A 12,673-nucleotide genomic window follows, 5' to 3' on the forward strand; every position below is an offset into this window, starting at 1 on the left:
GGAGTGGAGGAGAATAGCTGTACACGGCTGGCACTACGAGGACCGGTTCCAGGTCCGGTAGATCTGCAGCCCTCCCTATGCTCACTGGAGAAGCCTGGCCCCTGCTGAGAGGGCTGGGAGACCCTGGGTTGGCTGGGGGTCTTGGCGGGTGTGGCAGGGCCATGGGTGAGGGTGGAGCAGCTCTGCTCTCGCAGGAAGTTCAACAGGAAAGGAACAAACTCCTGTCTTTCGATCTTCAGTGGCTTACACCATGCCAAGCTGTCACTGTCCTGTTGTGACAATAACAGTAGGAAGAATGTATGAGAACATCTCAAGAATATCTAGCTACATAACGTTCGCTAGTTATCTTGAAGTGGTCATCATTAGCTAGCTATCTAGCAATACTTCCCTAAAGAACTAGTTACGTTAGTTGATGACCTGATTTACACCATTCTGAAGATTATACGACAGGTAGCGAGTTGTCAGTTGACTAGCTGGTAAGCTATTGATTTCATAACAGTTAGCTAGCAAACTGGCTAGCTAGCCTAGTTTCCATATTGAAAACAGCAGATGAGCGAGCAGTGGAAAAAGTTTTGTTTACATCCGTTCCACGATGACATTTCGCAGCGCACGCAAAACTATTGAAACCAGACACCACGAAATCCACTTAATCTCGGGTTTGCAATTGTCACTTACCCCGTCGTGTTTTAGCCATTCTACGGCCTTGATAGCTTCCACTTCCTTCTGCAGCAGCGATTCCAAAAGAGCCGCCATTCTGGTCTGAGCAGGCGCCGTCTGGCACTCTGCCTGCTGCTTGGAGTTGGGGGCGGACCAGAATGGGAGCAGGCGCGCGAATGTCGCTACTGCATTGCCCTGGAGCGCGCTCCAGAAACAAGGACAGCATGTCTACTTCGGTCAGATAATTTCCTGCGACTGACAAATCAACGTTTATGTGCAAACAGCACTCAAACCGGAACCGGTTCCAATATTACGTAAAAATACTAGGCAAATGGTACATTTGCATTACAATAGTGCACTGTTGCAGACCACTTCTCAAATAAAATAAATAGGCAAACAGTTTAGGTGTTTTCTGCATGCTGAATGAGTATTTTATTTATAACCAGTTTATAAAAATAAAATACAAAATAATTGTAAACGAACAGAAAAAAAAACACTGTACAAGGCATTGATATGGTACAAATGATAAAATAAGCATACATAATTACAGTTATGTACAATGTCGATCCTCTAGTTACATTCTTTCCTTGTGACTGTACATACATTTCAAAACCGTTACATTGCAACACAGGACTAAAACGTGAAACATTTCAAGAAATATCTAAAACTGAAGTCACACAGGCAATGGGTCTCAACGATGAGCATCACTACCCAATACATCAATAAATCAATTTGTTGTCGTCATTTTTACATTTGGCCTTTTGGCCCAAAAACACAGTATCTGTGGCCATGAATGAGTACAATCATTGGACCACAGATACAGGTAGGCTATGACACATGTGACACCTTCACAATCACACCACCATACAGTCAGTGGCAAATCATAATCTCAGTCCAAAAAGTAACATTATAAACTGGGTGCTTTGAGCCCTGAATGCAGATTGGCTGACAGCCATGGTGTATCAGACTGTATACCATGGGGATGACAAAACATTTATTTTTACTGCTCTAATTATGTTGGTAACCGGTTTATAATAACAATAAGGCAACAGGGGGGGGTTTGTGGTATATGGCCAATATACCACTACTAAGGGCTGTATCCAAGCACTCCGCATTGCGTAGTGCTTAAAAAGAACAGACCTTAGCCGTGGTATATTGTCCATATACCACACCCCCCCCAGGCCTTACTGCTTAAATATACCACTTTTTGTGCAATAATAACAATACAATGCAAATATTAATGAATGGATTGATGATATTTTCCCAAAATCAGCAGCACTTTATTCCTTCAGCACTTTCCTTCTATTAAAGCCTTTAGTGAAGCAATAAGTTACGGTTCATCAATATGACCTTTTAAATAAATACATTGAACTTTTTACAGGTATATATATTAAACATTTTGAGCAACTACAGCTGAAGTCAGTTAGCTTATGGAAGTTCCGAATAGAACCTAGAATTGAAAAGATCACTCACTGCTTGGTGTGGTACTACTGTATATGTACTGTACATTCGTATCACAATCTCTGGATGTAAAAACAGAGCTTTATCATACACCTTAAAACACCTTCAAACTCATTTCTGATTCCAGAATCCAGACACAGCTCAGTGGTCAAATGGCTATTGGCTACTGCCGGTGACTTCAAACATTCTGTCCAGTCAATGGACAACTTGATTGGATCAAATTGGCCAATAAGAGCAGAGGTGCCCACAGAAAGAAAAGCTATACATCTGAAAGGCAAACACCAATACTCTGCTGGATAAATCATTTCCACAGATCTGTAAAGGCAGGCAAGACGGGACGGACAACACACCTATCAAGGATGGAAAGGGACTCAGGAGAACCCTATACAGTCTATGGAAGAACCTGACAGTAGCTTGGTGGCTAAGCAGTGGAGTGATCCTCCGCACAGAGTAGACAAACAGACAGAGACAGTTCAGTCATCCCTTGCTTACACAGCCAAGGAAAGAGAAGATACATGATTTAAGGCGACCGACTGACTGAACACTGTCTGTGTCTAGCCTTGGGATAAGTCATATCATAGCTGCTCTGTGAAACGGTTCCCACTAGATGGGCAGGCTGCAGAAAAACAAAATTAGCTTTTTGGTCTTAATTGAAGGTTAGGCATAAGGTCAGCACTGAGGTTAGGGTTAAGGTTAGGTTTAAAACCAGATTTTAAAAAGAGAACTTGTAGAAATAGGCTAGGGCTTATGACTTTGCAACTTGGCCAGATAGTGACGACGCTGTGAGACAGAGGGGTTTTTCAAGGTTGCCCACATGTTGCATAGATCATCAGATCATTAAGTGATTGATGGGGTTCCCGCTATGTTAAACACTACACCCACATTTGTAGAGATCTACGTTGAATCAGATCTGTATCAGCTTGTCTGCAATGTAAGCAACCTGGAACGCCACCAGGCTGTATGCAGCCAAGTACCAAGACAATCTATCACAATGGACCAAGTAAAACAACTCACTTGACATACAGTACTGTATATCATGACAGAGCAATGGAGTCCATCTCATAGAGCAGTGGTATAGCAGATATCTCCCACGGCATATTGGTTGTATAAGGTTTGGGTGGGAACCAGATTTTCATAGCGTCTTACCGTTTTTGATGCACAAAACAATTTAGGCAACAGGGATCTTGATCCAGGAGGGAGTTGAATGTCTCTGTTATAACCAAGAAGCTTGATCTTAACATCTTGCCACTTAGCTAGCAAGTTAGGAAACTAAATGCATAGCTGGAGCCCTGAGCTGGATATCATTTATTTGACACATTTTAGATTTCTTATAGCGATACTTAACATATATTTATAAGCAGTGGCGTAGCACGCCCCCCCCCCCAAAAAAAGAAACAATTTTTGTTGTTTTTTAAACGGTATTAAAAATGATACCGTCGGTATTTCGCCAGCATCCTTTTTCAGGAGTATTACCGAATCAGTCAGTGCAGTAGTCCTAGGATTATGAGCGTTTGGAGAGCTAGATCAATGCTAGATCAATGCTGTGGACCAGGTGGGACGAGTGAAGAGTGATCGAGATTGTGATGAGAAATGGAAAACGAAACAAATTAAATATTCCAACCAAAATACATACGGTACTATCCAACAAGAAGAATAATTCCCTTTCAGACATTCACAATGCATTATGGGAACTGGTATGCTGCTTACTTTACTGATTGGTTGATTGTTTGGTTTTTCTATTTTCTTAGTAGGCAGCGCATGCAAGGAGTAATAGTGCTGGAAGCAGTGGTTAGTTATATTACAGTATCTTACAAGCAGAGGTGGTGGGGAGAGGTAGCCCGTGTTTCAGTCGGTTTCTGCTATCATTCTACTCCTTGCTACTCCTTTTCATTCCAATGTTGGGCAATAACACGCAGTACAAGGAGTGGAATGTCAGAACAAAACCGGTTCTGGATTTCAAGCTAGAGGGGAGGGGGGGGGGGTTTAGTAAGGTAGAAGAAAGGTCAGGTGAGGGAGGTTTTAAATGATAGTGTTCATTGAAAATGTGGTTGGTTCTCAAACAATACATGAACTCTGAGGTAATAGTGCACACAACATACAGTATGTCATTACAGAAGAAACAAAACATTTTCTTGCACATGTTTTTTTTTTTTATCCTTTGGGAAGTTTGAAACACTGATTTGGTATACGATACATGATATTTTTATGGTATAAATAAATAGCATGACATTATTTGACATAAATGTTGGACCTGTCATAACATTTAGACAAACAGGATATCGAAGTTTTAGTTTAAAACATTCCCTTCCTTTAATATCTTAAATAAAAATGTTCTTTCTTAAAATAATGTCTGAATAAATAAAATAAAACCATTCACTTTGCTTCCTTATCCTTGTGGTGAATAATATAATGTTACACTCACATGAAGAGGACTGTCTTTGAAGCTGGCACAATTTTTGCAGGGGGACATTTCGTAAAAATGAGAATCATAGCCTACTTTGTAGTGAAACCAGGAGCTGCCCAAAGTGCCAAGGCAAGGCACAAATTAAGACAAGTGTTTATCATACAGTAATAATCATTAGTACTTAGCGTTGCCTTGTATTCACTACTACTGTTATAAAGTTATCAGCAGGCTGTGTCCCAATTCTCCCCAAGTGTGCAGTTCCCTCCCATCCATGCATTTAAAAATCGCTGGATTGGTGTAAGCATGGGCAAGGCTAGGGAGGGTTGCCATCATATTTCTTACACCATTACTTTTACGTCCAAGGCAGAAGGGTAAAGAATTAGGACGCAAAGTCAGACTCCTTTCTCAAGAGGAGCATAAAGGGAATCAAGGCCCAGTTACTAGTATTCAATCACACACTTACTTTGACATTTAGGTTCCCCCAATCAATCAATCAACACAGTAGGCACAAGTAGGTGTGTGAGCTCACACACACACACTATACGATTGTATTAAAGGAAGGATCGCTCAAAATGATCACTTCTTTCACTGATCGATCGATTGCTTTAGATGCCTTTGAAATAAAGGACCCTCGCTATACAGTACATCTGAAGTCAAAGACAGAGAGAGGGAGAGTGTAACTGGTGTGACAGGAGCGTCAAAACAGAAATAAATAGGATCTGTAGATAGTGTACATTTCTCTCAAGGGCTTCATGGCCATACATGTAGGCCTGCTATGCACTGCGCTCCCTAGGCCAGTACAGAGGAAACACAATAGAACAAGCCAATATAATAATGGTTTGTGAATAATACACAAGTGCTCATCCACTGAATTTCCACCATGAGCGTCCTAGGGTAATCTGAATGAAGTGTGTTCACTTTCACTGAGGAGATGAGGGAAGTAAGTACCCCTACATTTTACACAAAGCATGACGCATCTGGATACTTTTTGCATGAAGCATGACCGCTTAAAGAGGGCTTATAAATGAGTGATTAAATGATGACAAAATGGAAGGAATAAGAGGAGAAAGAGTGAAGGATTTTACAAGTGAAAGAGACAAGAGGACAGCGGGGTGTGGGGAGAAACTGAACGGGGAGGAGAGGGGGGCATTAAGTTCAGTATTCTCTGACAGAGGCCTCAGATCCTCATCATGATCGTCTGGTCTGTATGAACATCCCACCCTCTGCTGTGGCAACAACACTGACCCCCAGGGCCTACTCGCAAAGCATCTCAGGATAGGAGTGCTGATCTAGGATAAGTTTAGTGACTTATTATTATTTACGTACTTCATGAATAAGATTACAATGACATAGGGGACCTGCTCCTACCCTGAGATGCTTTAATAAATAGTCCCAGAGCTTCCTGTGGGCCAGGCTTGGACCAGAGCTGGAGCAGTGGGCCACTATCTGCTGCTCAGCTTGCTGGAGCACTTCCTCTCTCTTTCCTCGCGGCTGCAGACTTTCCCCCTGGGGGCGTGCTGGTGGAAGGGGCCGGTGCGGGCCTGGCGACCGCAGCAAGTCTCCTGGTGGTGAGGGTAGGAGCGCCGAGGAGGAGGGGGGGAACCGGAGAAGCTAGGAGGGGATCGGGACCGACCGAAACAAACCCCTCCTCCTCCTCTCTCTCCCCCGCGGTGTTCGTGGCGGGAGGGGGAGGAAGAGACAGAGCGTTGTAGAGAGGAGGAGCTGCGTGGAGATGCGCTGGAGCTCCGGTGGTGATGGTGGTGGGGGGAGCTGGTCAGGCTACACATGCCCATCCGGGAGCCTCCGTGCTGAGCTGAGGAGCGGCCGTGGTGGGGGGAGCCGCGGACAGAACCACCACCATGACCATGGTGCATGAGCTGGGCCAGGCAGGTAAGGAGGTCTGAGTCGCTGGTGCTGCCCGCTCGAATTCGGTAACGCCTCAGCCTTGGTTGGAGGATGGAATATGGAGAATGGGTTTGTAACTTTAGATATACATTGTAAATTGAGATCATTAAGGCAAAATGAGAGTAATTCGGCTGAATGATAGTAGCCTCATCCCAGATCTGTTTGTGTCCAAACAGTAGCATGATAATGACCATAGGAGTTGGCAAGGCAGCACAAACAGATCTGGGACCAGGCTACTATGACAGATGGCATAGACAGGTAATAAAAAATAATAATGAAGAGTTATATTACCTGCCCTCCACTGCAGGGCGACTGGGTGGCTTGCCCGGGGGTGGGCGTGGTAGGTACTGTGCAGCTCGCTCCTGCTCTGTGGCCGGGTTAGGAAGGTTAACAGGGCGAGGGATCCTGCTCTTACGGGACAGGGGGCTGGAGGAGGAGGACAGGGAGGGGGCATCGTCCCCCTGGCGGTCGGAGCGTGACCCCAGAAATGACTCATCGGCCGTCTCAGAGCGGTCCGAGCCGGAGGACAGCTGTTCCCCACGAGGGAGTGAGGCCATCATGGAGCCGCGGTGGGAGAGAGAGGGAGAGGCTGTGGGAGAGGGGGCTGGGTGGTGGCCTCCTCCCTGGTGGTGGTGGGCTTTCTTCTGAAGCAGCTTCTCCATGGCAGAGCCAGGAGTGGGGAGGAGGTCCAGCAGACTGGAGGGTTCCAGGACAGGGATACGGCTCAGCCTGCGGGAGGGGTCCCTACGGGGGGCGGAGGGCAGGGAGGAGGGGGTTAGTGCTGGGGCTGGGTCACTGGTCTCCACCCCATCTCCCTTGTCTGGCCGGGGCTGGTCACTCTCATGGTCCTTCAGCTCTGGGAAGGCTCCACTGCTGCCATCCCCCTGGCCGTAAGCTGGGGGAGAGAGATGGCCGTTGACTAGCCCTAATACTGGGCTGTGGGGGGAGCGGGGGGAGCGTGGAGAATGAGAACGGGGAGAATTAGGAGAAACGGGAGAGCGAGGGGAGTGAGGAGAAGACATTCGGCTTGGCACAGGACTGTGCGCTTTGGTATGGGTCTGGGTGTTGGTGTCTCCTCCGTTGACCAGGGTATCTGCCAGGAGGTCATGCAGAGTGGTGGGACTGGCAGGCTGGCTGCCAGGCTGGGTAAAGGTATGGTTAGGGGTGGGCAGGCGCTCCTGGCCCTGGGAGGAGTGGATATCAGCGGTAGCAGTATTATCCTGCGGCTGCTTGGCCTCAGCTGCGGCTTCACCTCGTCTCTCCAGCAGGAGGCAATGTGGAGCACTGTCTGAGCCTGACTGGGACCGCTGAGCTGTCAACTACAGAGAGAGATGGGGAGAGTGAGAAAGACCGACGGAGAGAGAGAGAAATAGAGTCAAATGGCAACATTGTAAGAGATCATGTGAAAAGATTTAATTAAGATCAAGGAAATGTCAGTTAAGTTGTTAGTCAGTATCAAACCAGCAACAAGACAGACCTGGGTCAAATAGTATAGATAATGTATTTTATTTAACTTGGAGTTTTGGGACTATTCCATTGTACCTGGAAAGCTAAACTAAGTACCCCTCAAGTATTTGACACATGTATTTGACCCAGGTCTGCAATAAGAACAAAAAAATGTACACAACCATGCATGGGACTACAAATGAGAGAAAGAGACGGTCAGGTTGAGTTTTTAGAAAAGAGAGAGCGAATAGGAGAAGAGGAAAGGACAAAAGACAGAGACAATCACCAAAACAAAAGTTACTGTCACGTAACCTGTTGTCATGGCTCCACATTCTAAACACACACATACTCCAATCAGAAAGCTCCCTGAGCAAGGTTGGGCTCAATTCAGTCAATTCAGGAAGTAAACTGACATTCAAATTCCAATGTTCAACATCGCTTTTCAATCAAGAAAAGTGGAAGTGCAATTTCCGTTTACATTCTAAATTGAAAGGGAATTGAAATAGAATTGACCGAATTCCTTCCCTTGACACGAGGACACATTGATCTGAGCGTGCTCAGTCTGCATCACAATGATCTGCTGTTCCCTGGAGAGAGCAGCCTGCCTGATGACAACACAACAGCCAAACAAACGCACTAGCAGCAAAAGGAAACAAAAAGGAAGCAAACGGAACAAACAAACAAAAAACTTGTAAAAAAGGACAGAAAGAAACTAATAGCTGAGGGAGGAAGGTAGGCGGTGTGTTATGGTTAAGGTAGAGACGACTGATTGGTTAGTGGCCTCAGGGCGGAGTGGGCGGCGTGATCATCACCTGCTGAAGTTGGGCACGTGTGATGCGTATAACGGAAGGGAACCTGCTGTTGGCGGCACCCGCCGGGATCGCGGGCAGTTTCCTGCGCCCCGTGGGCGATTGGTTACGGGCGGAACCGGGGTGAGGTGGTGGAGGTAGGGAGGCGTGGCAGGAGGAACAGGAGGTGGGACGGAGGAGGTGCTGTTGGTGGTTGGCTGAATAGCTGTGCCTCATTCCAGGAGGGTCCCTTTGGTGCAGGGGGTCCGACAGGGTGGTGAGGAGGGTCTGGGTGTGCGGGCTGGGGGAACGCAGGAGCAGAGGACTGGACGTCCTGGCCAAAACCTCCTCAGGCAGGGACGGAGGAGAGGTGGGGAGCTAAGAGTACGGGAGGAGGTGGGAGAGGGAAGGAGGGAGGGACAGAGGAAGGGAGGGAGAGGAAGTGTGGAGTGAGAGGGAGGGTGAAAAGAGAGGGAAGGTGGTGAAAGAGGAGAGATGAACAGGTAGAGTTCGGGGAGAGAAATAGGAAGAGTTGAAGGTGTGGAGAGAGGGTAGTGTGGGGGAAATGGGCGGATTGGCATGGGGGGTGGGGGTGAGAAAGGAGGAGTATAGCATATATTTAAAACTTTTGAGGGAGTGGACGGCGAGGTGGGAGGAATCCTGAGATCTAAAACGTCTCCTTAGAGGAATCGCATGAGTCAGTGTACAATCTATTTCTTCATATAGCACCGTTTGTGAAAGGGTCAACCCAGGACAAGAATTCAAGTGTAGAAAAATCAACATAGCAAATGAAAGTTAATAAAGAGTAAATAAAGAGCAAATAATGATAACAAATGCAAATCAAAGTGCCCTATCAAGCAACAGCCACTCTCAAACAAAACCATTGTCTGAGGAGTATCTGTAGTTTTACCAAGCTCACACAAGAAAAGAAACAAGCTCACATGACATTAGTGATCACAATCACATTTCACTTCAATCCACAGCAAGATGCTACTGTTGACCCAGATGAATGAAGCATCCTACCGTGTCTAGTTCTGTGTAAGGTGTATTACACTTCCAGTAAACATTGCATGATATGTCTTTACCTGTGTGAGGTATTTAATAGTGTATTACAGTTAAGCATGTAATATAATAGTGAAGTGTGTTACAGTGAGGTATGTAATATAATAGTGATGTGTGTTACAGTGAGGTATGTAATATAATTGTGAAGTGTGTTACAGTGAGGTATGTAATATAATAGTGATGTGTGTTACAGTGAGGTATGTAATATAATTGTGAAGTGTGTTACAGTCAGGTATGTAATAGTGATGTGTGTTACAGGGAGGTATGTAATAGTGATGTGTGTTACAGGGAGGTATGTAATATAATAGTGGAGTGTGTTACAGTGAGGTGTGTAATATAATTGTGAAGTGTGTTACAGTGAGGTATGTAATATAATAGTGATGTGTGTTACAGTGAGGTACGCAATAGTGATGTGTGTTACAGTGAGGTATGTAATATAATTGTGAAGTGTGTTACAGTCAGGTATGTAATAGTGATGTGTGTTAATGTGAGGTATGTAATATAATAGTGGAGTGTGTTACAGTGAGGTATGTAATATAATTGTGAAGTGTGTTACAGTCAGGTATGTAATAGTGATGTGTGTTAATGTGAGGTATGTAATATAATAGTGGAGTGTGTTACAGTGAGGTATGTAATATAATTGTGAAGTGTGTTACAGTCAGGTATGTAATAGTGATGTGTGTTAATGTGAGGTATGTAATATAATAGTGGAGTGTGTTACAGTGAGGTATGTAATATAATAGTGAAGTGTTTTACAGTAAGGTATGTAATATAATAGTGAAGTGTGTTACAGTGAGGTGTGTAATATAATAGTGAAGTGTGTTACAGTGAGGTATGTAAATATAATTGTGAAGTGTGTTACAGTAAGGTATGTAATATAGTGTGTTACAGTAAAGTACACAATAGTGATGTGTGTTACAGTGAGGTATGTAATATAATTGTGAAGTGTGTTACAGTCAGGTATGTAATAGTGAAGTGTGTTACAGTGAGGTGTGTAATAGTGATGCGTGTTAATGTGAGGTATGTAATATAATAGTGGAGTGTGTTACAGTGAGGTGTGTAATATAATTGTGAAGTGTGTTACAGTGAAGTATGTAACATAATAGTGAAGTGTGTTACAGTGAAGTATGTAATATAATAGTGGAGTGTGTTACAGTGAGGTGTGTAATATAATTGTGAAGTGTGTTACAGTGAAGTATGTAACATAATAGTGAAGTGTGTTACAGTGAGGTATGTAATATAATTGTGAAGTGTGCTACAGTGAGGTATGTAATTGTGAAGTGTGTTACACTGAGGTATGTAATATAATAGTGAAGTGTGTTACAGTAAGGTATGCAATATAATAGTGAAGTGTGTTAGTGAGGTGTGTAATATAATAGTGAAGTGTGTTACAGTAGGGTATGTAATATAGTGTTACAGTGAGGTATGTAATATAGTGTGTTACAGTGAACTGTGTAATACTAGTCCATGAGGTACCTTACCTGTGTGAGTACTTCCTCAGCCAGGCCCTCAGCAGGGCTAGTCGGGGTGATGGGGGGCAGGCTTCCAGGGGGGTGTCCCACACTCAGCTCCAGCCTGTCCACTCTAGGGGGTCCTGTCCTGGACCCTGGTGACCCCTGGAGGTTCCCATTCCTGTCCCCATGGACCTGACCAGGACTTGGGCTCCCCCTTGACCCCTGCCCTGCCCCCAGGGGTACCTCCAGCACCTCCAGGTCCTCTTCTTCCTCCTCAGAGGGGCTGGTCGTAGCCTTCGCCCCAGTTCCTGTCCCTGGGGACTCGCTGGGCCTCTCCACCATCACCCACTCCCTGGAGTCCACCTCACCCCTGCCGGAGCTCAGGTTGAGGGCCACGAAGCCTCCGCTGCTGGGTGCCCCCTCGCCTTGCTCCAGGGAGCCAGGGGAGTGAGGGGAGACAGGTTTGGGCGAGCTACCGTTGGTGCCACCACCAGATATGAACTCCTCGTCGTAGTGCCAGACTCTTTCAGAACCACCAGCTCGACCTAGAGCTGTGGCACCAACAGCAGGTACAGACACACCCTGGCCCACCTCAGACCCCTTCTCCTGCCCACAACCCTGCTGCTTCACTGAGCTGGAGAGAGAGAAAGACAGACAGAAAGACATTAACATGTTAGTCATTTGGCAGGTGTTCTTATGCAGAGCGACTTACAGTCAGGGCATTCAGAGAAGACAGGACAGGAGTAGGGCTGTTGCGGTGACCGTATTACCTCCACACCTGCAGTCATGACCGCAGTCAAATTCCACGTGACCGTTTGAGTCACGGTAATCTGTGCGCTTTGACATGAATGGCACTGTTGCGTTGGAAGTACCCAACTCTCTAACGATCATCAAGTCACTAATGGCCTGGTACTCAGGTCACGGTTGTCCCTCTAACCACTCTGACATCAATGCAAATACAATTGAAAATCACAAACACTTATCATCTAGAACCTCCCGAGTGGCGCAGTGGTCTAAGGCACTGCATCGCAGTGCTAGCTGTGCCACCAGAGATTCTGGGTTCGAGTCCAGGTGCTGGGGCGGCGCAGAATTGGTCCAGTGTCGTCCGGATTAGGGGAGGGTTTGGCCGGCAGGGATGTCCTTGTCCCATCGCGACACATTGGTGCGGCTGGTTTCAGGGTTAAGTGGGCATTGTGTCAAGAAGCAGTGCGGCTCGGTTGGGTTGTGTTTCAGAGGACGCACAGCTCTTGACCTTTGCCTCTCCCACGTCCGTACGGGAGTTACAGCAATGAGACAAGACTGTAACTACCAATTGGATACAGTGAAATGGACACTTACTAAAGTGGTGATTCATTCTCAGCATTTAAGAAGTTGCATGTAGAACACCCATTGCATTTTAGAGTTTATACTCAATCCCCCCCAACAAGCCTGAATTAAAATAACAAATTGTGCTGTTATACAATAGTCTAATATACAAAATTCAACAAAACTCTAGT

At 45.7% G+C, this 12,673-nt stretch overlaps 2 protein-coding genes across 4 annotated transcripts in view; both read right to left on the reverse strand.

Moving 5' to 3' along the window:
- Positions 1-888, reverse strand: part of LOC127913370 (codanin-1-like) — a 12,423-nt gene extending 11,535 nt beyond the window's left edge. Inside the window, exons 1-2 of the mRNA XM_052485225.1 lie at positions 676-888; positions 1-269 (exon numbers count right to left, since the gene is read on the reverse strand). The exon at positions 1-269 is cut by the window's left edge and continues 498 nt beyond it. Coding sequence (XP_052341185.1) covers positions 1-269; positions 676-753 — 347 coding nt within the window. The 5' untranslated portion in view covers positions 754-888. The remainder of the gene's footprint in view (positions 270-675) is intronic.
- Positions 889-1,057: 169 nt separating this feature from the next.
- Positions 1,058-12,673, reverse strand: part of LOC118362876 (tau-tubulin kinase 2-like) — a 32,300-nt gene continuing 20,684 nt past the window's right edge. For 2 of the 3 annotated variants that reach the window (XM_035743576.2, XM_035743579.2), the window contains 4 exons: positions 11,205-11,811; positions 8,686-9,039; positions 6,719-7,746; positions 1,058-6,466 (listed from right to left, as the gene is read on the reverse strand). In XM_035743576.2, the coding sequence (XP_035599469.1) occupies positions 5,965-6,466; positions 6,719-7,746; positions 8,686-9,039; positions 11,205-11,811 (2,491 nt within the window). In that variant the 3' untranslated portion in view covers positions 1,058-5,964. The remainder of the gene's footprint in view (positions 6,467-6,718; positions 7,747-8,685; positions 9,040-11,204; positions 11,812-12,673) is intronic. The other variant, XM_035743578.2, reaches the window with a different exon arrangement.

The sequence above is a fragment of the Oncorhynchus keta genome, chromosome 29 (genome assembly GCF_023373465.1).
Source record: "Oncorhynchus keta strain PuntledgeMale-10-30-2019 chromosome 29, Oket_V2, whole genome shotgun sequence".
Taxonomy (NCBI): domain Eukaryota; kingdom Metazoa; phylum Chordata; class Actinopteri; order Salmoniformes; family Salmonidae; genus Oncorhynchus; species Oncorhynchus keta.